This window comes from Euprymna scolopes, chromosome 27 (genome assembly GCF_053919585.1).
Source record: "Euprymna scolopes isolate OS-2025 chromosome 27, ASM5391958v1, whole genome shotgun sequence".
NCBI lineage: Eukaryota > Metazoa > Mollusca > Cephalopoda > Sepiida > Sepiolidae > Euprymna > Euprymna scolopes.
In genome coordinates, this window is record NC_136508.1 from 94980980 (window position 1) to 95007854 (window position 26875).

Below are 26875 nucleotides of genomic sequence, written 5' to 3' on the forward strand. Positions count from 1 at the left end.
GAGTGTCGTAACAGACACAGACCAATGAAAAAAAAAAATAAAATAAAAATAATCAAAAATAAAAAAACTTACCTTGAAAACTGAAAATATGTTTATTTCATTTTAGTATTTAAATTTTTTTTTCAAAATATTTATCAACAGAAAGATTCAAAATATTTATCAACAGAAAAGATTTTTTAACCGTAAAATTGTTAGGTGTAAGTACAAGTTTTTTTGTTTTTTGTAACCGTATTTTTTTTTTTTTCAAGACTTGTCGTTCAGTCAAGTTCTTTTGGTGGCACTGTCCATTTGTATATCTCCAGGAGAAATCATCCTTTACACACGATCTTTTTTAAGTAAACATTTGTGTTTACAATTGTTGCACCTCATTTTTTGGGGACGGCAATTTCTTCTCCTGACAATATGAAATTGTCTGCATCGATGTTTTCATTTCTTTTTCAAACATGTATAGATTTATTTTCTTGCCTGTCATTTTTCTGTTTGGCGAGTTTGAAAATATATTTGTTTGTCAGTTTTTGTTTTATTTTTTTTGCTGATTTAGTCGCTTTCTTCCAATTCGGATGACGTCTATTTCCATTTAGATAGCGCTTTTTCATTGGCTAATCAAACTCCCAAAATTTCAATTAAAAAAAATAATAAATAACCAATCAGAAAATTAGAAGTCACCCCCTTAATATCACCTTAAAAATTACTAAAAACATAACAGAAAAAAAAAATTACAGAAATAAAATAAAAAGTCGAGTTAGCGTTTCAACATTTGAACAACGCTCGCGGCTGACACCGATGATTACCAGTCTCGCCTGATCCATGCTTGACGAGAATTCACGAGAATTCTAGTCAAATTATGGAAGAGTACCAATTTATTACTGGTGTTATAAGTGACAGTAAGAGGACTTCGATTATGAAGGAAAAGTCTCTACCTTTCATTATGACTAAGCAAAAATATAATATTGTTCAGGATTAAATATTAAAATCTATTAAAAATAAAAATTATTTTAGCATAGACCTATATTTAGCATCAATGATTAATGACACTGTTTTGATTATATAGTTTGTAGTAAAAGATATCGATAACAAGTTGTCTAAAATTATTTTACTTATGAAAGGCTCTAATAATCTAACATCTTGTACGTTTCTTTAGTTCTAAAATCTAGTTGTTAGTCCAGAAATGATATTCCATCTAAAGGCATTTCTTTGCTTAAAGGGATATAATAATTTTATACCTTGAAATTATCTGTCCTTTTCAAAAAAAATTAAATGAGGAATAATAATCACCATTCAATATATATATATATATATTTTAAATAAATATTAATTATTTTTATACCTATATAAACTAATGTTTCATGCTTATGTAATCATCAGCGTAGGAAGTGATAATTACTGCTGGTCAGGAAATTTGAACCCAATCACAAAGTCACCCTTGACTCTGTAGATCAGCATTCTACATGTGTGTATATGTGTAAGTGACCTTTCTGTGTGTTTGTTGAATGGTCTACCAAACTACTCTCAATTTTGGGTCTAAAAACTTTAAACTTCATATATAGGTGATATGAATCCGTGGAACAAATTCTATTTTGTCTTTAGCTGGTGAAATAACTGTTAAGGAGTCAAAATTGAAAAAAACAAATTGGAACTTGGTAGGCATAAGTCGACTCAACCTGTTACTTCTATGCATGCATAAGTATATATTTATATCTTTCATTATTTTTTTAAAATTATTTAAAGATTTTGCGTATGGGATTAGCTCAAATGGTAATAAATAACGATGGAGAGCTACAGATTTTGACTCTAGCTGATGGCACCAAAGTCATATTTTTTAGTTGTTTTTGAACTTTTGCAATTATTACTATATATATTGGGTACAATATAATAATCAACAGAGAAATTGCTCCGTAATAATAAATAGGAAATCTACATGAATGAAAATATATTTAAGCATATTTTATGACCTGGAAACACTGGGCGGCTAACTAGTGTGTGTGTGTATATATATATATATATGAAACAGAGAGGAAAAGAAAGAGAAGTTTTCTTAATAATCATTCAACGTTGAACATTGAGAGCGAAACAGAACCTTTTAAAAGGCTGTGGGGGGGTAGACAGTTTTTGAGGAGTATCACCTGCGATTTGGCTGACAGGTTTACATTGCTCAACCTTTTCATGACGACCTTTAAAACGAGACAAACAACAAGTCAGATCACTTATTTCGGTTAACTTGATGCTTGAAGCAACAGACAATTATCAAAATTTATTTTAGGTTTTGTTTGTTTTACGGCATACCAACCCTTTTCGGTCATTTAATTCTTAAATCTATTGAAAGCTATTGGTTTGATTTACATTTTATTATTACTTCATTTTATTTAGAGATCCAGACAAGACAGACAGCCATTTGATATAAGGAGCTATGAAAAAATTACTTCAAGGTCAAGAATTAGCCAAGCAGAAAATAGCAATTCTTCCCTTTTCGTCAGAAACGTCGCTCATGGAATGTGTGGTCTAAAGGATAAAATTAAAAAAAAAAAGAAGCGAGTTATGAAACTGCCTACTCTTTAAATATTAACAAAAATTTATTTATATATATATATATATATATATATATACATACATACACACTTGAGTAGATTGAATGTAATCCCCACCCACTTACCCAGGTGTTGTGCACCCATAAATAATTCTATTTCGTATTCCATAGCAACCGGTCGATCATGTTTACTTATTCTATTTTCATCGTTTTTAACCTATTGAGATTTTTTAAATTTCGTTAAGAATTATATCACGACCCCCCCCCCCGCTTTTTTTTTTTTTGTTTTTTGTATATTATAAAACTGGATTGATACTAGGTGTGTGTGGGGGAGGGGGAGGGTTTCTTTTTGAAAAAAAAAAAAAAAAAACAGAACATTGTAACGTCGACAACAAAAAAATGATTTGTTGTTGGATTAGTCAGACTTCTATTCTCATCTTCGTTATTTTCACTGCTTTTCAGTAGATGTAATTTTTAAACTTCAGTTGCACTCAGTTTCAATGTCAGAAACTTATACGAAATTTCAAACTGCACCATTTAGTTAATCCGAAAAGGTAGACTGTTCTCATTCTGTCAACCGTGATTGGATAAGAAAAGTTAATTAGTATATGATTCTTAGTATCGCCTGTAGCCAAGATCGAACCTTGAACACCCAGAAGTCAGTCACTTTGTTACTTAGAATTGAACACGTGCAACAGTTAAAGGTGCTAATTAATATTAAGTTCCAAGTGATTATTTTCTGGCGGTCAAAAGTTCAATCCCAACTATAGCCGATAACATACATGCAATAATTAACACTTCTATCCAGTCATGGCTGACAGAACGGAAACAATCTAACTTCATGGATTAAATAAAGGGTTTAGTTTAACATTCTGTATAGGTTCCAGAGTTAGACAAAGATTCTCATCTCCATTTCTGCAGAATTGCTAATTTACAATGAACTCCATATGCACATTTGAATTAAAGTCGAATACACATCTAAGGAAGGTAAATGTTCCCAAAATATCATATATACTGAACTTCTATCAGACCAGTGACACACGTAGGATATAATATAATGTAATAAGACTAATAAATAAATATATATATATATATATATATATATATATATATATATATATATATTTCGAATCTTGCTAGATTCTGCCACTTTGATGAGTCGTAGATGTCAAAACACTTGTTAATGGATAATTATATTTTAAAAACAATATATATACCACTCCTCGTTTGGGGGTACCAAATTGGAAAAGGGAAAATTATTCCCAACTCGCATTTAGGTAAAAATGCACTTTCACATAAATAATTGATTTCATTCAAAAAGTATTGCAAAACAAACAAATAACATATATATATATATATATATATATAAATATATATATAAATAAATATATATATATATATATATATATATATATATATATAAATAAATAAAAAGGTGAATCTGCATAGCTCATTCTACATTTGTACGTCTTAATTAGCTTCAGTTTTTGTTGATCCGTTGCACTTCTGCACTGTATTGTCTTCTATAAATTACCTTTATAGAAAAGATACTGATGTTTAAAAAACCCACCTGAACACAGTTGGAGCTTGCATCGAATCAAAACATGAAAACAACTAAGATAAACATAATAATTGCAATCATCAATCCACATCTCAAAATTTTGCTTTAAAATGATGTTATTGCTTTGTATGAACTACAAGTTGGTAATTGTACATATTATTAACCGTATTTATTGTAAATGTCCGCTTGGGCTTGACCGGCACTTGGTGTAACTGCCGAAATATGCCAGGCATCGTTAAAAATGATCAGAAACCCGTTCAAATTATTTTGTTTTTAATAGTGCAGTGTAAGCCGGACATAAAAAGACCTTTCCTCCTACAACGCTCTTATATCCGTTTTTTTTTCTTATATCCGAGTTACACTGTACATTAACACAGACTCTAATTTGAAACCAGAGAAAATTCCTCATATTAGTTTGTTTTTTATATCCAGGTTACACTATTTTAAAATAAAATTAAATTTTTACAATAATTTTGATTTTTAAATTGTTAGGTAAAAGTACAGAATAGTTACAAAATACTCTACCCTCCCCATGTTAAGAATGGTTTTATAAATACTATCGTTATTTAAGCATGGTAACAGATGCACAATTACCTGCCTAGTCCACCCATACCGGACATTTACGAGAAATTTGGTTCGTAATATGCACGAATACCAAAAAATTGATTTGGAAATACCAGAGCTACTTGTCAATATGGTTGGCTTTACGTAGGGTTTTAAGATTTTCAGTTGAAGACTTCAGTGAATTAAATTTTTTTCCTATCATCAAATTATGTGTCCGTTTTTTTTTGTTTTTTTTGTTTTTTACATAACTGAAATCAAAGCTTTTTTTTTTTTTTTTTACTGATTTATTATTAAAAGGAAAATTCAGCTTGATCTCTACTGTGCTATGTATTATTATGAAGATCCAATGTCTTAGCTGTTGAAATGGATCTTATTTGAACCGCCAAAGTTGAATTTCAGTGTCATTTTTGTACATTTTTTTTCTTCCTCAACATTTGTGTTTACGGGATCATAAGATGATAATTTTTTTAAAATTTTTAATAAACTTTGAACAATCATAATGTGGTGACCAATTGAGCTACGAAAATAAATTTGGTATTATTGTTTATGCTTTGCAAAAATTTAAGTGGCTACATTAAGAGTTTAGATTTTATGAAAATTAAAATTTTGGTTTGAGATACCTAAACCAATTAAACAAGCAAAATTCCCTGAATTTCAATTTCTTGACATTTTTTTTTTAAACCGAAATTCAAATTTTAAACATTTTTTTACAACGAAAATCATAATAGACTTTGATTAAAATTAAAATAAGGATTTTAGACATAAGGTTTAATAGCATATATAAGTATATACACAGATTCTTGTTTTTTAAGGGAGGTGGTATCTGATAAATACTGCTGGAGAGCCATGAGAAAAATAGGTTTGGTTTTTAAATCTCCCCAAAGTTTTTCATGGTAAGCAAATGATTATCCTTACAAAAATATTAAGACTGCCATGAAATTCTTGAGAGCTAATACAGTGATTACAAATAAATAACTTACAAAAGCAAAGGGAATTTTCCAATAAAGGATTCGGAACATTCCTAAACAGCAGTAATTGTCACATCCTACACTGATTATTGTGTAAGCATAAAACACTAGTGTCTATATAAAAATAATTGTTAATATTTAAAAAAATATATAATTGCCTTATTAATATTATACCTTCCTGTCGTTGAATACTATCTGACTTTAAGCGTGCTGACTTAGCATTTACAGGTACTTAATTTCTCTCAATTCTTGGGTTAATTGCTGATGGCCTTGATCTAGAATGCTAGTCTATGAAGTGAAGAGTGATTGGGTTCAAATCTCCCGACCAGCAGTCATCATAACTTCCATCACGGATGACTGTAAGCATAAAACACTAGTGTCTGTAGGTATAAAAATGTATTAAAAAAAAAAAAAAAATTATATATACACTAGTAAGCCACCTGGTTATAAAATATGCTTAAATATGATATTTTAATTTAGACAGATTCTGCATTCATTATTATATTGTACCCAATATTACTTGGGTACATCAGCTAGAATCTAAACCCAAATATGTAGCTTTCCAGCCTTATTCACTACCATTTGATCTAAACCCATATGTATAAAAACTTTAAAAAATAACGTTGTTAAAAGTATAAATGTATATTTTTGCATGCGTAGAAATATCAATTTTAGTCAACTTATGCTTGCCAAGTTCCAATTATTTTTAATTTTGATCCCTTAGCACCTATTTTTACTGGCTACAAACCTATATGAATTTGTTCCAAATGTCCAAACCCCTTATCAAATTTCATGTATTAAGAGGAGTTTGATGGAGACCGTTCCTCTTGTCTAAGATCACTTTTATAGAGATTGGTTGGTTGTTTTACGGCATATCAACTCTTTTCAGGTTATTTAATGCCGAATCCAGTGATTTAAGAAAAATTTTTAATAGAATATATTTGTTTTTTTTTTTCAAGGTTTCTATTTAACCAATAGTTGGGACCCTAACAGGTACTACCACTCTGGATCAGAGTGGACCTGGGAGCAATGGCAATTAAAGGGTGGCTCCACACTCCCCAAAGCCCACAAGCTGGGGCCTCACCATCAGATATAGTTTAAGGTCATATCTAGAACCTTTATATATATAGAGAGAGAGATATAATATTCTGCTTCACTAAGAAGAAACACACAATTTAATGCTCATCTCAAAAAAGTTTCAGCTTTATAAACAATACATCCATACAATTGTTTCGAACCTTCACTAATATTTATATTATATATACATACATACATATATATATATATATATATACATACATACATACACACACACACACATATATATATATATATATATATATATCAATTTCGTATTCAAATATTGCAATTAATAACAAAGTTCTTTTAGATAGCTCAATAATGCAACACTAGAACTATAAATACTTTTATAATATTCCGCTTCACTAAGAAAAGACAAATTTTAATGAACTATACATGGATACAATGGTCACGGCTCTTTACTTATATTTTTATATATAGTTGATGTGACTTGTTATTTTGGTTTTTGTGCATATTTTGCACTGATGAGTGCCCTCACATGTAGAAACCTGTGGAAAACACTGATGAAGACTGAAGGATCGGTCGAAAAATATGTATTTGTAAAAAAAGTTTTTTAATTTTTTCTCATAATATTATTTTGTATTCCTGCACGTCACCAATTGAAAACGAATAAAGAAAAGTTATAAGCTTTTATACTTTTCCATATATATATATATATATATATATATATATATATATATGATATACACGGAATGCTGAAAATTGTTTTGTTGAGAAAATTAATTTATTAACAAGTAGAATGAATGATTGATGAACCTGAACTATCAACAAGAAAAAAAGGGCGCGTATGAAAAATAAAAAACAATTATATTGTTTTTACTTGAGAGAAATTATATATTTGAAAAATAAATAAATAAATAAAAATAAACTCCATAATTGAATGGGAAAACTCGGTAGAATATTCACATCACAGCATGAAAAATATTTACATTCAAGTAATAAACGACTGCATTCATTATTATTGATTGAAAGAAACTTCCATGAAAAAAACAATCTCTGACACACCAAACATCTGGATGTGAATGAAGGAATCTAGTTAAAATGATGCGTAGAGTAAGTGAAAATCTATGAATTTTCGTAATATGTGGCCATTATCGGCGAAAATGGAAATTCATATCTCAGACAAAGATTATTGCTTGAAAATGGTTGAGGATTTGTTGAAATTGGAATTTTATTATTTTACTGATCAGAAGGGGGGGGGGATCTTAACTCAAATTTTTTATGCTTTGGGTCCGTATTATTTTATTTTGGCATTGGGCCAAATAGAGGTTTCCAACGTAACTGGGCTAAAAATAATCATCTGAGAATAGTTGAAAGTTTATCGGAAGCCAAATATTAGGTTCTTAATGATAAAAAAAATAGAAAAATGCTCTAGGCTTATATTACTTCTTTTTTTTTTTTGATAGAGCTCATATTTTTCAAAGTAAAAAAAAAAAAAATCATAATTTCTACAATTTTAGCAAGGTAGGAGTTTAATTTTTTTTATATTATATAACCAATAGTGGAACAAACCATCAATTCAAAGCCTTGCCAAAAGTTTGCAAAGTTTAAACTTGCCAAAGGAGCCGGGTCAAAGTCACGCATAAAAGTCTTTGTTTCAATGTTTCACATGTATTTAAAAATTGAAAAAAAAAAAAAAAATAGCTTTATAAATCTATATTATTAATATACCTACATCATTTTAATCATTAGTTTGGGTTCCAGCTTTTATTATTGCAACAGTTTTTATGTGAGCGGTTAAGTTTAAAAAGTCGTAATTAAAAAAAAAACGTTTTGATTTTATTTTTTATTTTTTTCATTGTTTCCTACCTAACTTAGTTTTTAAAACTGCATCATCTAATCATATTTGATGATATCAAAATTTGTATTTATTTTTCACTCTTGACCACCAGACCAACAAAAAAAAAATGGTTTGACATTCTCATACAAGATGTAACAGAGTCGTGCGTGATGCAGCCAAGTCATTGGAAAGATTCAGCTCATAATCCGCCCAAGATAGATAGATAGATAGATAGATAGATATAGCCATATATCATCATTAACAAACGTTTTACGTCATTATACGCATCAAATTTAGTTTCATTACAAGTCATTTATTTCTACTTGATTTGTGACCACAAAAAAGGGCTCTCTCTCTCTCTCACACACACACACACACACACACACACACACACTGCCCGGTCATAAAATATGCATAAATATATTTTTATTCATGCAGATTTTGCATTATTATAGAGCCAATTCTCTGTTGCTTATTATCCAATGTATAGTAATGCTTTCAAAAGTCAAAGAAAGAAAATGACTTGGGTATCCTCTACTAAAATGGAAATCAAAACGTTTAGTGCTCCAGCCTTAGTCGTTATTTATCTCTCCAGCATCGTTACTGTCTGAGCTACCAACAGATAGATACTAAAAGTTAACAATTAAGCGACTTTGACCTACAAATGTTATATTTTGCGCATGTGCAAAAGTAACAGCAGAAGTAATGTTTCATCTCATTACCTTGCAAGGGTCAACTGTTTTGTTTTCAATTTTGACCCCTTGGCAGCAATTTTTGGCGGCTAGAAAACATTCAACTCTGTAGACCAAATATTCAGAGAGGAATTTGGTAAAAACTTTTCATACACACAAGTTCATTTCTATATAAATACTAGCATGGGTGCCCGGCGTTGCCCGGGTGTTTGGAGGTGTATGTTGAGCAAAAAAAAAAGGGCAATTTTTTAAAACTTTGACCCCTATTATGATCCCTTAACATTTATTGTTTTGGGCTCAAATCAAGTTATTAAGTTAGATCCATGTCCAAGGAACCCGTATCTAAAATTTCAAGTGTTTATTAAACCCAAAACTGTCAGAGGAGTTTGGTAGAGTTCTCAAAGGTCAAATCGTTGAACTTTGACCCCTTAACAACCAAATTTCTGGCCGAAAACCGATCACATAGATTTTCCCAAATCTCAGTACCCAGTATATCATATTTCGAGTCTGTAGACTAAAAATTGATAGAGTTATTGACAGACAGACACACAGTCATGTTCACTTTTATAGATATATAGATATGCTAGCACACTCGGGATTGAATGAAGTTCACTACTATGCACTTTTTTCACAATGCTTATAAGACTATATTGCTTGGTTTCTAGTGCACCTCCCAGTTTCACTTAATACTTTGTTTTCCTCAGAAACTTCCATACATATGCAGTGTGATGATCTATGGAAGTGAAATCTGGTTTGTGAAAGTTAAAAACATGCATTGCATGGAGAGAAATGATACGATGGATGAGCAATGCAAGATTTAAAACGAGGCTTAGATCTGATGACTTCAGAGCAAGATTAAATCTGGACAGTATCGGGATATGCATACAGAATAGGAAACTTCAAGGATTTAGTCATATTAAAAAAAAAAAAAAAAATGGGTGAGTGTTCTTGAGTTAGTAGGTTCAGTTCACAGGGGAATGCCAAGGAAAACATGGGAGAAAGTAAGAATGGATTGAAAAGTCGGAGAAATAAAAATTTAGATAATTGAATTTGGAAATCAGTTTCTAAAAGCTGTCCAACACATGTCAGCATGTACAACAAATGTTAAACCAATAATGACGCAACATATTGTGAAAACTAATAAAAGGTTAGTATTTATCCAGTTTACAACCCAATTTCCGTCAACTTCACATCTCCATAATCACATTGACACACTGGTTCTCGTTAGATTACCAAAGTTAAGCAATGTTGAACCTGGTCAGTACCAAATGGGTGACCATTTGGGAATACCAGGCGCTGTATGTAGGAGGGCATTGACACCTCGCTGTAACAACTGCAAAAGCCTAATATCATCATCTTCCCCTGACCTGGATATGTATGCGACTGGGAACCACTTGTGAATTTAATATTCCTTTGATACTTCTGCTTTTAGAGGAAGCCGACTGAACCCACTTAAGGTGAACGCTGTTAACATATATAACTTTGTGCCAATATCTTTCCGCAGGTTATGTAATCAGCCAAAGTGAAGACTGTCAGATGAGTAACTTAAAACGCGATCCCCTTCCTCCATGATAAGAATGGCTTTCTATTTAGAAAGACATTCTTAACATGGGGAAAGGGGAGACTTCACGTTTGTATAGCATGCTGAAAGTCATTTTCAGGTAAATAAATTTATTAACATGATTTAATGAACTGCATGATATCACTGAAATTTGTCTTCTGGCAGCTGATTGGCAAATCACTTCAGCATCTTCCGGTATATTACATAAGTAGCCAGAAGATGCCGACGCGAAGTTGCTGGAGATTTGGTTGTAAACTAGATAAGTACCTAAAAATCAATGTTCTGACATTTTGTTTTACATTATTTCGGAGAGAATCGGATATATTTTTCTTAAATGAAAACAGCTCACTAAAAATGTGTTTTAATCTCCAAATGCAGATTAGTGTGATTAACAAAGAAATAAAAAGAAAATCCTACGGAGGTGGGGTAGGACACTTCAATTAGTTTTTTTTTTTCTTTTTTTTTTCTTTTTATTGGAATAGATTGATCGAATAGAACTGAAAATATATATCTGCTTCATTCGGATACAATAAATCAGTTAAAAGTATCGAATACAAATCAATAAAACAAAGATAAGGAAAACGAAAAGATTAATCGGTTTTTAATTTCACATTGGACAACAGCAATAATCGGGTTTTATTATCCAGAAGCGCAAAATCTTCAGAGTAAAAAAAAAAAAATGTTACAAAAGTTCAACAGATAAAAACAGTTTTCAGTGTAACTACGCTATAAGAGCAAAATTTGAATTTTTTAATCATAAATTTCAAGGCAAACTAATGATTGAGAGGAAGCATCACATGTCATTTTTCATAAAATCATCTGTAAATAATGGCTTCACTTAAAGTTTAAAATGCAAAAGTCAAGTATCAGTTCAATTGTGCTCTAAAAAGAAACATTCATTTCAAACATACCTAAAGAGGTATTTACAGTTAATTTTATAGGCTTGGCTGTTCTGCTTGTGCGCTGATTAAATCTAAAATACACTTGTGATGTTAGGTTGTAGAAAAGTGTTAACTTTGATCAAAACCGGACTTCTTTCTTTAATCGGATTTTTTCAATATTTATCAGATATATTTCTATACAAAACCTACATAAGAACACTCCCAGACACATGAAGTACCTTCCTGTGAAATTTCAAGAATTGGTTGTTTCAAAGGGAACGACCACATACAAAGTTCCTTTCATATAATCTATATATCTATAAAAGTGAAGTGTGTGTGTGTGTGTGTGTGTGTGTGTGTGTGTGTGTGTACATTTCCCTACGCAATAACTGTCAATTTTAAGTCTACAGACTCGAAATTTGATATACAGGGTACTGAGATTTGGGAAATTTTTTTTGATCGGTTTTCGGCCAGAAATTTGGTTGTTAAGGGGTCAAAGATTTGACCTTTGAGAACTCTACCAAACTCCTCCGCCAATTTTGGGTCTAAACACTTGAAATTTTAGATATAGGTTCCTTGGACATGGATCTAACTTAATAACTTGATTTGAGCCCAAAACAATAAAGTTTAAGGGGTCATAATAGGGGTCAAAGTTAAAAACATTTGGCCGCTTTTTTTTTTTTTTTTTTTCTTTTGCTCAACATACACCTCCAAACACCCGGGAAACGCCGGGCTGAAATTCTAGTAGAGATATAAATTAAAGTCGGTTATTTCCCAATGTTTTTGTAATCAATAAAAATTTTTAAATACAAGCCACAAAAAAAAAAAAAAAAAAAAAAAAAAAAAAAAAATCGTTTCATCAACGATGACAGATATAAGTCATTAAACCCAAAAGTTTGTCCATAAAAACGAATTAGTAGCAACTATGTTTTCTTTTAACATCAATCTTCCTTCTATGTTTAATCCACAATTATGAGACAACTTTGTGCGCACGTGCGTGGTTCTTCTCACGTCAACAGGATTTTAATTACACATTGAATTATTTTTAGTATTAATCGAATAAGAAAACGTAACATGTAAACTAAAACGAATTTTTAAGCTTTTCTTTTGATCTTCATTTCTCTTCACTTGTACACCAACACTATGCTGTCAATTTTATCCTCCCTCCCTGAATACGCCATGTAATCAGCATTACCTGGCTCCTTGTTGATTGGCCAGCTCTGGCTCTTAGCTTTTCAGCTCGGCATTATTAACACAATTTGTTATGGAGTAAGCTGATTCATCCATTTTAGGAATAATGGACTTATCCAGAATCTATATTTTGTGCTACGTCAGTGTAACAATTTGTGGCCGTTACGCCAAATCGTTACATACTTTTGCTACTTTTTGTTACGTAATGCCAGCGTGTTTGTCTTGATCGTTACTGGCTACAATATTGATGAAGAGCTATACAAAACTTACCTTGCTACAATACTGACAAAGAGCGATTTGAAACTTATCTTGCTACAATACAAAATTTTGTTTCCTATCTATATAAAACTTTGAGAAATGCACTTTTTTTATTCAACAAAAAAATAAAAACGAATTTCTAAAACTGTTATTTAAAAAATATAGACGTAACTATTTTTTAAACTAACGGAAAGCCTGACTTTAGCTCATTCTTACGCTATCAGGCAACTGTTATGAAGTCTCATGACTGACTTATGTTCTTGTTAATTAAGAGTTTGTTTTTCAAAGTAATATGCAAATTAGTTAACTTGAATGCCGTTCATATAAAAAAGACTCAATTTATTTGAGGCTTAGCATGTAGGATGTGCTTTTGTTTATTATTCTTTAACAGAAAATATAATAAAAAGTAAAGTTTTCATGATTAGACATTGTTTTTTTACCCAAATAGAACATTTTAAGAGACCTGCAATAAAGCGATGGACAGTGGAAATTCCTTGATAAAGAATAAAATGTCATAACTTTGTGAATATCTCATGAATTTGAATAAAATTTTGGGAAATAACTATCTTTAAAGCAGTCGTTTGATTATTCAATTTTTTTTTGTGACATATTTAGTGAAATAGTGATATTTTATTAATCTGCAATAAAGTGATTGACACAGTTTGTTTATATATATATATATATATATATATATATATATATATATATATAAAATGGTTGTATAGTTTGGTTTCCTACATGTAGATTCACTGAAACCTGTGTGTTTATTAAAGAGTGCTCAACGGATAACAGCAGGTAAATAGTCCATTATACATACATTATTGGTTACACATTTGCATACAGGTTTCAGTGTAATCTCAATCTAGAGAGACCCACCTCATCGGTTGAAAAAAAGAAGCAACTGTCGCCATTTTTTTTCCAGTTTGATGAGAGGAGGCTCTCTAAATTGAGATTCCACTGAAGCATGTATGCACATATATAACCAATAATGTTTGTATAATACATACATATATATATATATATTAGCCTGGGTATTTCGGACAATGTCAAAACATTGTTAATTCACGACTCGCACAGCAGCTGCTGATATTAGCATAATGGTCAGGAGCCTTGAGTGTCGTACAGGTTTCAATTCTGACTTGAGGTAGTTGCCTGTCTAGCCGCACTGATGAGCTGTGAAACAGCGAAACAGTACTGTGTAATATATATATATATATGGAACATACCAACTTTGGTGATTGAGTATTCATTCTGTTTATTGTGAATCCCCACCAACATTGCATTCATAAGTACTTAATGTTCATCCATTCAGGTGTTAATTGCAGGTGATCTGGAGGAAAGATGCTAGCCTAAGGAGTCAAGAGTGGCTTTGTGACAGGGTTTGGATCTCCTGACAAGCAGTAATTATCACTTACTTAAAATGGAACTTAAAAAAAAAAAAAGAACAAAATGGAAAAGAACAAAACGTTATCACATTAAGAGGTTGATTAAATATTAAAGCAAACTAGTTGGGTCAGTATTTGTTTTATGTATTTTTAAATATTTAATTTCATAACTGTTATTGGTTAATAGGTTTCATTGATTTCATTAATTTCATAACTGTCATTGGTTAATAGGCTATTCAAAAGATTTCACAAAGTCAAAATACATTATGTCAATAGACCTTCCGCTCAGATTTACTTGGATCCCCACGAGTACAAAGTTAAACATAAAGGTCGGTTTTTATTGTGGGTAAAATTCAGTTCCTCAGGATTGGGGCATAAATAAAACTTGCATCAATCGCTGACCGAGAATAGAAATAATGAAATGCAGCATCAGAACAGATGCTACACTTTGTTCCTAGCAAAAAGATCTCTTTAACATTATTCGAGTCAGGATACACGGTGATATAATCCATCCCCTTATTTACATCATTCCACTCCTCTCATCATTTTATCTTTTGTTTTTTATTTGCATTGTATTCACCCTTCTCCTACCATCCAAAATATGTACTAATGAGAGATGTGCACGGTGACAAGCAAGATAATATGCAAAGATTTAAGATTATTAGCAGTTGTCAACACATATCGGACGATTATGAAAGTTGTCATCTAAATAGATTTAGTCTATTTATTTATTGACATGTGCTGTCAAAACAGACTTTAGACAAAAACGACTTCATAACAAATCCTTTAATCCTAAAAGCAATTGTTTGGTTTCATTCATAAAATCCAGAAAATATTCAGCCATGATATTGACAATAACATTCAACAACGAACGATTAAAATATCGGTTCTTTGCTAGAATAGTACCTCCACCCACAAAATACTTTCGTCGTTCGCTTAAAAGATACTAACTATATCTTAGTAATAATAATAATATCATAACACCTATTAAGTATTAATCATTTTCTATATGTTAATTAAAAGGTTTCAAAATCCATTTCGAATTACTACGCGGTAAATATCGTCGGACATTCTAGAAATTTTCTTTAGTGTTAAATCATTTTTTCTGTAAAAATTAATTTTTTTAAAAACTTTATAATATTTACTAATTTTAAAGTTACAAAATATTACTATCACAAATCAGTTTATTATTATTCAAAAATTTTTTAAAGTTATATATGAATGGAAATATTCGAACTCCATATCCTTATCGATTTTCTGTCCACCAGTTGATTTGCTAAAATTTCACGCTTTGCCTCCACCTCTTAAAAATATTGCATGTTTACATCCTGGAAATATATAGAAGAAATACACACACGTGTGTGTGTGTGTGTGTGTGTGTGTGTGTGTGTGTGTGGTAATGTAGACGTCTTTCGTTTTGAAAAAAAAAAAAAAAAAAAAAATAGAGGTCGAATAGAGTTTTATGTAAAAATGGAAACTGACTGAAGGTAAAACGAAATACGAAACCAGCACATTACTCAAAAAACCTTTTAATTTTTATAAAATACTTTCGTAAATTTTTACTTTCTTTTCACCTGAACAATTATCTTTAAACTAATACAGTTTTCGGGTATGCTGAAAACGAATATCGCATTTAAATTTACTGCAAATAAGTAGTTTTCCGGGTATTAAGCAATGTAATTCCTTATGTTATCACTGGTGATTATGCGTACAAAATGGCCAATAAGGATGGTGATTGGTGCGGTTCACTTTATTATATCTAATGAATTAACCACAGAACGAGTAACCATTTTCGTATTTCGAAAATGGTCGCTACTTCTATAGCTAAGGGTAGATAAACAAAACTTCACACTAATATCAAACCATAAACTATTTTTCTTTTAAGAAAAACCGTAACATAATTATGCATCGAATAAGGATTTTAAAAATATTTCATGTTTGTTTTATTTTAGTTTTTTTAATAACCGATACACAATCTTTTATTGTTGGTGCAAAGCGTTTTCTGAATGTTATCTCATCAGAATTCTTGGATTTTATTCATCTTCATGCGATTATATGTTGACTTAACATTCTGGAAAATTTGGCTGCAATTTTTGAAAAGCAAAAATGATCACTCATCTCTTCTACACTATATACAGTCAAAACCTAGTCAGTTATGTACACACACACACAATTTTTATGTGTAATCATAGCAAAAATAGAATCTAATTTTTCCATTAAGAGCTTCGGAATGAAATTTCCGAGTTATTCTAAGATTTTTTAAAGGTCGAAATGTACAGAATAAGAAAAAAAAATAAATAATCTAAGAAATTCTGCAGAAATAAGCAGGCTCCTCATTGGTTGGTTTGACCGCCCATGATTTTGTTTGGACCCATCAGATTGATTGTTATTAACTGTTGAGGCATATTCTTAGCACTATTTTATGTTTCAGGTGGCGCCAGTTTCCACAAAAACAGGTTGAATGTATGCAAGAAAATTCACTCGAGGTATGTAGCTTAAAAACCTCTTTGAGACGTATTAATGCTCTAACGTGGGGCGAAATGTTATTTGCAAACACCTAAGACCTTAAATATATTCTTCACACACTGTTGTGCTCTACGATTTGACTGACTTTCATTATTACTTATGTCTCTCCAAGATGAATTTAAGGTCGACATTTTGACCTGCCCTTTGTCCGCCATTCGGACAGTTATTCACAGTGAAATCGATGATGACTACTGGACTCATAGCATTCAGGGCTTTACATTGCGAGTGAAATAGTCGCATTTGCGAGTGATTTTTCAAAGTGGCGACTAGAAATCATGCAACACTTCTCTTTTGGCGATTGTGATTCTTTCACCAACATTCTTTCAAAGCTCACTACTGAGTGAAAAATCTTTTCAACTTTTTTCTTTTTTTGTTTTTTTTTTTAATAAAACGAACAAAGTCAAATGATTTAAACAATAAAAGGTTTAACCAAACAATATACTTAAAAAAAAATTTTTTTAACAAAGGCTGTTTAAAAAATATCTGCGGAAAGTCGAATGTTTATATCTTCAAGTATCAACATAAAAATCGGTATATATTTAGAATTACACTTTAAAAAAAAAAAAAAGCACAGAAAAATCTTTAAGATGTACATATTCGTCACAGAACGAAGATGTCATATTCTAAAAATCATGTGAGTTTGGCTAGTAACTTTTCTATTTGGCTAGTAAACGAAAATATTTAGTTGTCAAACGTCAACTAAAAATAAATTTGTCCGTTGAGCCCTGGCATTCAATCCTTGGAAGGCATCACTTAACTCATCGACTTGTTGCAACTATTTTTCGAACAGTGAGGAGTCTTGAATCCGGCAAACGCAAAGATAAACCATGAACTACTACCCTTACGGGTGTTACCAACTCTGTTTCGACAGAAAGTTAAAGATGGCACATCTTTTGCAATTTGGATTTTTTTTTTTTTTTACTTTAATAAAATTTACGTTGAAGTTTAAAGGTTAGCCTGTTGTGATTTCCGATTGCTTTCTTTCATTCTGCCAAGGGCGAAACCACGGTGAGATAATATCTCAATACATGCAATTTAAATATATAAATCCAGAGAAAAACACTAAAAACTGTTTTGTCTTTAGTTTTTTTCTTGTCAAAATTTGTGTAGCAGGTACTTTAAAAAAAGAAAATTATTTCACTCGCCATCCTTTTTTTCTATAAATCTCACCTGTCTGTTAGTGTGTGTGTGAATGTATGTACGTTTGTATGTCTACTAAAAACTTTCAAAAACTGGGCCCAAAACTGGCACCATCTGACAGAGCGATCTGTCGGGCACATAATATGTGAGAATTAGAAAAAAAATGGTCAATTATTTCGTATAGAAATAAAGTTTTAAACTGAGGGAGGATCAATAAAATGGTCTCTTTCTAAACGACTTCAAAAACTGTGCATGTGTCAAACATTTTTTTAATTGGTTCAAATAAAAGAATTTCCAACGTTATTTCGCAATCAATATTGTGGATCAATGGATTAGGAGGTTGCCCCATAAGCTTTAGTTTTGACATTCATGACAGTCTTTTCTTTTTTTGCATTTAAATAGGGTTGTTTTGTAAATTCGGCGGATAATTATCTTAAAACAAAAAACAATTTCCTTATTTCGATTTTTGTATCAGATTTACGTAAATTGAAGGTTTTACAATATTTTGGAAATATAATGGGGTAGTTTTGCGTAAATAGAAAAAAAATCGGTTTTTTTTTAATTATGAAAAGTTTTGTAAATATTTAATATTAAAGGAAATGTTTTATTAAATATATATTTTTTCTTTTAAATCTTACAAAGATTGGTAAATATATTTTTAAAAAAATCTTGCTCGTGAACATTCGACTACGTCTGCTATTTGACGTGTTTACAAACAACCAACGGCAATGTCAAGGTCGAACAACCGGTGTCACTTAAAATGTTCGCCAATCCTCGTCTTTTGCTACGGGGTATATAATTTTTACTTGATCCGTTCATTTAAACTGGTCATCAAAAAAAGTCAGCAAAAAGTGCTCAATATCCGGAGAATAGTTTCTTATCTTCGCATCCTTTCTGCCAAAAAAATATCTGGTGGGGAGGTTTCCACATACTTCTTGGGGGGGGGGATTACATTTGTGTTTTTATCTGTTCTTTTATTTTTGAAACTGTTGTGAGGGTAACGATACCGTTAGCAGCTATATCAAAACCGAACTTCATGTCCACCCAGGCAATGCCAGGTATCCATGCTAAGCTAATATATAAAAGGGAAAATGTGTGTTAGTTTATACGTGTGTGTGTGTGTCTGCCAAAAACTTGACAGATGCATTGGACCATGACAAAATTAGTATCATTAGAAACATCAATCTTTCGGACGAAAAGTTTCTTGCAAAGAGGGGCTCACTTTTTGCGTCAATATTTTTGTACGTCATATGCCTTCTAATCTCAACGTACGTTTATAAAACGTTATTTCATAAGTCACCGTGGCCGTGACAGCTAATGCGTTAGCTTTTATTCACCTCCTTTCTCTCTTCCGCGTTACAGATTCGAGCTGCTAATTTTTTTTTTTTTTTTTCTGGGGGTTGGTTACTCAATAGGCTTAGTATACTAACTCTCTCCACCCGGGCAACGCCAGGTAGCTCGGCTAGTAAAATATAAAATCAAAAACGAATTAAAATTATTTTTTTATTATTATTTTCAAAATCAGGGTTCAATGATAGAATGGGTGCTTGATTGCTTGGTGATCTTTTAAACCAACGATTTTCAGGTGAAAACATTACGTACTCACATGTCATGTCAAAATTACTATGAATTCCCAAATTACGAAAAATGATCCAGTGTTAGATGTTCTTAATGTATTTTTAACAACAAACAAAACAAAAAGATCACAATTAGGTTCTGTGTTTAAAAATGCTAGAACTTTAATTTAAATCAAGGGAGATAAGTCAGTTTGTCATACTGATTTGGTTGCACCACTCTTCTACATTAAAAACATATCAAATTCGATAAATTCTATTTTTATTTGTAATTATTTTGGTAGATTTTTACTTACTTTCCACCTCAACAATCACTTTTAGAATGACGACTCATCCCGGTTTAGGGATATGCTGAAAACGAATACCGCATTTAAATTGACCGCAAACAAGTAGCTTTTCAGATAATAATAATTTAATTCGTTATGTTAACACTTGTGGCCATTATATTGCATAATATCCGTAAAATTACTTGTTTGCGGTAAATTTAAATGCGATATCCGTTTTCAGCATATCTGTAAATCTTGATGATTTTAAAAGGTTAAGGTGAAAAGTAACGATTTGCCATTATTTTTCTACTGGATCATTTTGCTTAATTCTTGGAATTGATACTAATTTCGACATGACACAATAATGCGTAATAATATTTTCACCTGAAATGCGTTGATTTAAAAGAGCATCAATCTACACAAGCACGAAAGTCTATATTGACGTGAAATTGGATCAGTACAATCAGGGAGGGCCTTTCTTTTAACCCAAAACACTAACCCTAAGTTAATAGTTAGGGGTTAATAAAGTGCACGTTTGTTTGTTATTCCGGGGATTTTCTGCGGCGGACATATTACGTGTTGGGTTAGTTTGCACATCCTGTTTCGCGGCGTCACAGGAGACTTTTGTTGCCGTAATTTTTAACTAGAATTAAAGACTGTAGGAGGGAAAAATCAAGTATTCCAGTTCATTTTTGTACCTAGATAATAAATATTGGTGGCTTAATTTTGTGGCAGTCACTTTCTTCGTTGCATTCATAAAAATCATACTTAACTTTGTGCTTATTCAGAATTACACTAGAAAGAAAAAAAAACAACAACAAAAAAAAAAACAAACAGAAAAGTCGGTATTTTTTCAGATTAGGTCCACCTCCACAATTTTCTTTTAAATGACACCTTTTCTAGGTTTTCGACTATGCTGAATACGAAAATCGCATTGAAATTTTGCAGAAATAACTAGCTATCGACTCGAGATGTAAAAAGTTGTATTATGCATTGTATTCTTTGGCGGCCATCTTTCTTACGCGCGTCCAGCGTCAGTCATAGATGCGTATATTTGCTTATGGCGCGCGTAAAAAAGATGGCCGCCAAAGAATACAATGCATAATACAACTTTTTACATCTCGAGTCGATAGCTAGTTATTTCTGCAAAATTTCAATGCGAGTTTCGTATTCAGCATAGTCGAAAACCTAGAAAAGTCGTCATTTAAAAGAAAATTGTGGAGGTGGACCTAATCTGAAAATTTACCAATGTTTTTATTCAACTTCTTGTTAAAATGCAAAATATTTTATCTGGCCTTTGATAACATTTGTTATATATTTGGGGGGGGGGTACCACTTCTTCGTACATAATAGTCAGAGAAGAGAAGAAAAAAATTTAAATGCGATATTCATTTTCAGCATACTCGAGAACCTATAAAAGTTGTCATTTTAAAGGAAATGTTAAGGAGAAAACCAAGTACAAATTAACCAAAATCATTGGGGGGGGGGGATATACCGACGTTTAATAAAGTTAATTACATTTGGTGCTAATGCAATTCACGGTGAGTATTACATTTTCATACGAAAAGTGACATGTTATTCATGGCGGAGTTTCTACCTTTATTTGGTTTAATTTTCGATTTTGAGCGATTATCGACACTTCCCAGATATGTCAACCATTTTTGTTGTTCTAACTTAAGATTGGACACTATTTCTGGGTACTTATGCAGAGAAATTACCAAAAATACCAGAAATTACCAGAGAAATAAGGTTATTATTTAGAAATCTATTCTTAACATGGGAAAGGACGGTGTTACTGTCACCTAACAATTAAAAAAAAAAAAAAAGGTATCGTAAAAATTGAATTTAACTTGTAAATACTATTAAAAATAGCACGGTAACTTTTTAGCATAAGCACCTTTTCGTGTTTAAAGCTACATAAACCTTTAAAATACGTTAAAAAAATATCCAGGTAACAGAAGAGTAACCTATCTTGCCTTTGATAACATTTAGTAGTGCTTGTTTATAGTCGACAAATTGATTAAGCAAGCAGTACTTAATTGTCATGTCGAAAATAGTAATATAGCCAAAAATTACGAAAATTCATCGACTAGAACAATTGCTTTTAAATTTTTAATTAAAAAAAAAAGTACTCATGCAATGCATGACTGCATGAGTACTTTTTCAGTGCACTTATTGATCCGTGCTGAAATAACGTTATTATTTAAAAAGCCATTCTTAACATGAGGAGGGGGGGTGTTTTGTACCTATTCTGTACTTTAACCTTACAACTGAATAAAAAAATATATCATAAAACTTTAAAAAAAAAAAAAAATAGCGCGGCGCCCGGATCAGTAAGTGCATTAGCACAAAAAAAAAAGTCAATTGCTATAGTCTGAAATCGTCCACCTTTAAAGTGGCGAAAAGGGAGATAAGTATGTCCCCTGTATTCGCAAGTTTCAAGATGTTTACGTCTAGGGAAATGCACCCCCCCACAAGTTTTCCGTAAAAATTACTTTTAACTATAAATAATTTTCTACTAGATGAATTTTCGTAATTTTTGAATATATATTTTCGATCCCCAGCGACGAAACACCCTTTAGAGATTGGTATTTATTCCGAAAGCCGTTCTTAAAATGGTGAGGTTGGGGGTGTTTATAATAAGCTGGGGCACTGGGGCAGTGGGGCACGTCGTAAAAATTTACCGACAAGTACTGTTGTTTAAAAACACATTTACAAAAATTAAAAAGCATCCATTTATTTGTTATATTTTTGTTTAACTTTTTTTTTTTCGGTTTGTTGTCTATACTAGAAAATGCCATTTTGCTTTTTATTTTTTAACGCAAAAAATAAATAAATAAATAAAATATGTACTTGTGCAGTTAATATTCTGCACTGCAGAATATTAACTGCTATTTTTTTTTAGATAGGATTTTCACTTTTAGTTCAATTTTACGGTATCTTTAGTCAATCAAATTGTTAGGTAAAAAAATAACCCTCTTGCCATGTTAAAAATGGCTTTCTAAATAATAGCTTAAATATTTCAGCACAGTCCGTAAACTGCATAAATATCACGATGTTCAAGAATTATCCGGAAAGCTATTGCCATTTTATATTGTTTTTATTTTTAATAAATGATTTTTAAAATGTTTCTATATATTTGTTTTAATCAAGTTACAATAATTTTTCTTTAAACAATGACGAATAATTTAGACAGGTACTTGTTTGGCTGGATACAAACAAACAGTGATCGTTAGTTTATATGGGGGGTCAGTTTGTAATGGTATCGTCATCGTAAACTGGTCCCCCATTAAATGGCCACTCTGCATAGCCACCGCCTTCTCCTTCATTGCAGTTAGTAAACAATGAAAACAGCAGCGTGTTGTTTTGGGGGAGGGGATGATGTATCCAGGTGGGTTAAGTATGTTCATATAGATACAGATATATAGAAAAGGGGAATCTCGCTACTTACAGCAGTCGTAACGTTTGTGAGGGTTGATATTGGTAAATCGGTAGAAGGGCTCCTTTTTTGCCGGCGGTTTTCGTCTGCCATCAGGGGACGCAGTGGTACTTCTCCATCGTATCTATCCCGAGTCGGGTCCACCTCGAGCACGTGCATGCCTTTCCCCTGGTGGAATAATCCGGACTCCCCGGGTGGCAAGTGCAGGGTCCTGGCCGGGGATCCATAACGAAGGGCGGAAACTGTAAGGAAACTCGGTAGAACGAGGTAAAATACTAAGCTGAACGGCGGTCGTGACCACCTGTGAACAAACATCCTCGCCATCTTGATTGGCGAATTACTCACATAAACAACGCGATATCCCTCCGCGTGCTCGTAGTCGAATTCAAATAGTTCCGTGTTGTCAGACGAAAAGACGAAGGAGAAATAATTCGCCTTTCGTTTCTATAAACAGACGTCTAAAATTATTCTTTTTATTAAAAATAAAATAACTGATAATTAAAAAAAAAATCATTTCACCGTAGTAATAAAATCGGAGCCGTATTATCATTGAGTTTTATTTTAGAAATGGATCCGGTGTGATTCGAACCCAAGCAAGAAGCACGCTTTTTATTTGTTTCACCTCCGTTGTGAATGCGTCGCATATAAATAAAAAAAAAAAACTCGTAATTTTTCTTTTAAAATGGGTTGTTTATTTTCGTTATGGATTATACTTCCAAAATAAACTATTAAAGTTGTTTTAAAAATAATAGAAATATTTTTTTTTATTTAAAAAAAAAAAAAAAACAGTAATGAATTTTACGAACTCAATATTTTTCAATTTTTAAACTTTCAAAATCTATCAAAATTTTTCTATCGATTCTATTTTTACGATATTTTCAGAGTCAATGTGAAATTTTATGCTCTTTCCAATAAACTTAATATAATATTTTAGACAAAGGTTGTTGTTTTTTTTATACGCCCCTCCCCATTTTCAAGTGTCTATTAAAATGTAAATAATTAATTTACTCACCAAAGTTTTATATATCACAAATTGAAGATAAAAGATCAATAAATAATATATTCAAATTTAAAACAAAAAAAGTAGTGTTTTTTAGAAATTTACCTGTAAAGTCCGAAGTTTAAAACCTTTTTTAAAAAAAACCACGTTGTTTGTTTTTTTGTTGTTTTTTTTTGTTTTTTTTTTTAATGAGACCTTGGTCCTTGCTCCTTTAATTGAAAAAAAAAAATTAGGAGTTATAAGCTTCGAAAGATAGCGGGTGGAATTATTCAATAGTTTTCACGAAATTTCTGACACTGCTATAGGTCCACCTCCACAATTTTCTTTTAAATGATGACTTGGATAGGTTTTCTACTATGCTGAATAAGAAAACCGCATTGAAATTTTGCATAAATAAGTACTTAGCGAGATATAAAAAGTTGTATTATGCATTGTATTCTTTGGCGGGCATCTTTGTTACGAAATTAAGGTCTACATTTTGATCTGCCCTTTGTCCGCCAATTGGACAGTTATTCACAGTGAACTCCATGATGACTACCGGACTCGCAGCATTCGTCCTTGGAAGGCATCACTTAACTTATTGACTTGTTGCAACTTGTAGCAGTCATAGAGAACTATTTTCTCTGGTGAATCAATGCCCCCCACCTCTGAGTTTTCCGGCCACAGGCTGACCAATCAGCTAACAGGGCGTATTGATTCACCTGCTCCCTAAAAGTCTTAAAGGAACGTCAGCAGTCGGAGCGTAGCAACATCTATTCCCTTTCGTCTCCTGTCCACCGGACATCTCGCTATAGCATTGACGGTCTATTTGAGACAACTGCTATCCAGCCAGGGACGACACGGTACTGACCGACCTTAAAAGAACTTTCTTTTCCTTCTTCCCTTTTAGCAGCCTGACCTGCAAGTTCCTGCTACAAATAAAATATTCTTCATCGTTATTGTTCAAAAAGGAAGTTTTTGCTTTAATTTATTAGGAATCACCAATCAGTGAGACAAAGACTAAAATCTCGCAGTAGCTTCATCAATATAGAGAAAATCGATCCCAGGCAAGCTGCCTCCTATAGGATGGAACGATGGCGAGACTATAACAGCAGGAATAAAAATGAAGCCCTACCAGACCCAAAAGAAACTATCCCCCAGGGTTCAAACCTTGGTAGAAAAAACTGGGTGACTCTAAATAGAGCCAGAGCCAAAAGACAATCTCCACAATTGGGGCCTAGACATCTCACCTTTATGTCCACGTGGAGAGGTACAAACGATGCACCACCTTACAGAAAACTGCCGATTGGGTCGTCATTGCTCAAACCAAGACCTTAAGGAGGCAAACAGCACCGCCATGCAATGGGTTAATTTCTATTGCGATAAGATATGATGATGATGATTAGGAAGGTAAAACCAACCCACCTCTCCACAAACTATTCTTCGAACAGCGTGGAGTCTTGAATCCTACAAACGCAAAGATAAACCATGAACTACTACCCTTACGGGTGTTACCAGCTCTGTTTCGACAGAAAGCTAAAGATGGCACATCTTTTGCAATTTGGATTTTTTTTACTTTAATAAAATTTACGTTGAAGTTTAAAGGTTAGCCTGTTGTGATTTCCGATTGCTTTCTTTCATTCTGCCAAGGGCGAAACCGAGATGGGAAAATGTTTCACACTATTAATAAATGGTTTATTGATTGCAAAAATGGAAGTGTAGGGAATATAAAAAAAAAACAAATTTGTAAATAATTGAACTGTGAAATTAAATTCACCACAATACATTTCAGTTTCTTTATAAACAAGTCAGACATTTACTTTTTTTTTAATAGCAAAAACTAAAAAGATTAAATTGCTTCATGGCCATTTGAAATTTGCAAGAAATTTTCAAGTTTTTAAACTGTTGAATAGAAAATCCAACTGTTCAGAATAGAAAATGATGTTGACATGAAGTACCAACAATTTTTAAAAGTAAATTTTGTGGAGACTGAGTCGTTTATTATTATGATTTTCTTGACCTTGCTAGGAAAGTTGAAAAAGCCAGGTGCCATTCAACCTGAACTATCTGCAACTGATTTGTACACAGTGGTAAGATATACACATTCGAGGTGCCTTCAATAAGTTTCCAGACTTTTCTTGTACGGGTATTTAAAATTGTTGTAGACTCTTAAAAATGCAGTATGTTATTGCTATACGTCTTATGAGATGACTGACCAATTTTGTGATTTCAGGTTCAAATAAACAGCTACAATAAGAATTGGAATACAACCTACTAAAGCTTGATTGTCACAGCTAGTGAATTTCAAAAATAAAAAAATTCATGAATAAGAACCGTCGTGTGCCTATAGAGACAATAAGTGCACAGTTTGATGTCAGTGTGGGAACTGTACACAATTATTTTCGACGCAGATGATTTGCACAAAGTTTGTCCCAAGGGTGCTCAGAGAAGATCGGATTATTTGATCAAGATGGGCATCAAGACA

The 26875-nt window shown here is 32.0% G+C and overlaps 1 protein-coding gene across 2 annotated transcripts in view; it reads right to left on the reverse strand.

Moving 5' to 3' along the window:
- The window catches only part of LOC145249015 (sortilin-related receptor-like), a 287750-nt gene extending 263794 nt beyond the window's left edge, over positions 1–23956 (reverse strand). Inside the window, exon 1 of one of the 2 annotated variants that reach the window (XM_080110875.1) lies at positions 23424–23956. In XM_080110875.1, coding sequence (XP_079967001.1) covers positions 23424–23735 — 312 coding nt within the window. In that variant the 5' untranslated portion in view covers positions 23736–23956. The remainder of the gene's footprint in view (positions 1–23423) is intronic. The other variant, XM_080110874.1, reaches the window with a different exon arrangement.
- Between the last annotated feature and the right edge of the window lie 2919 nt (positions 23957–26875).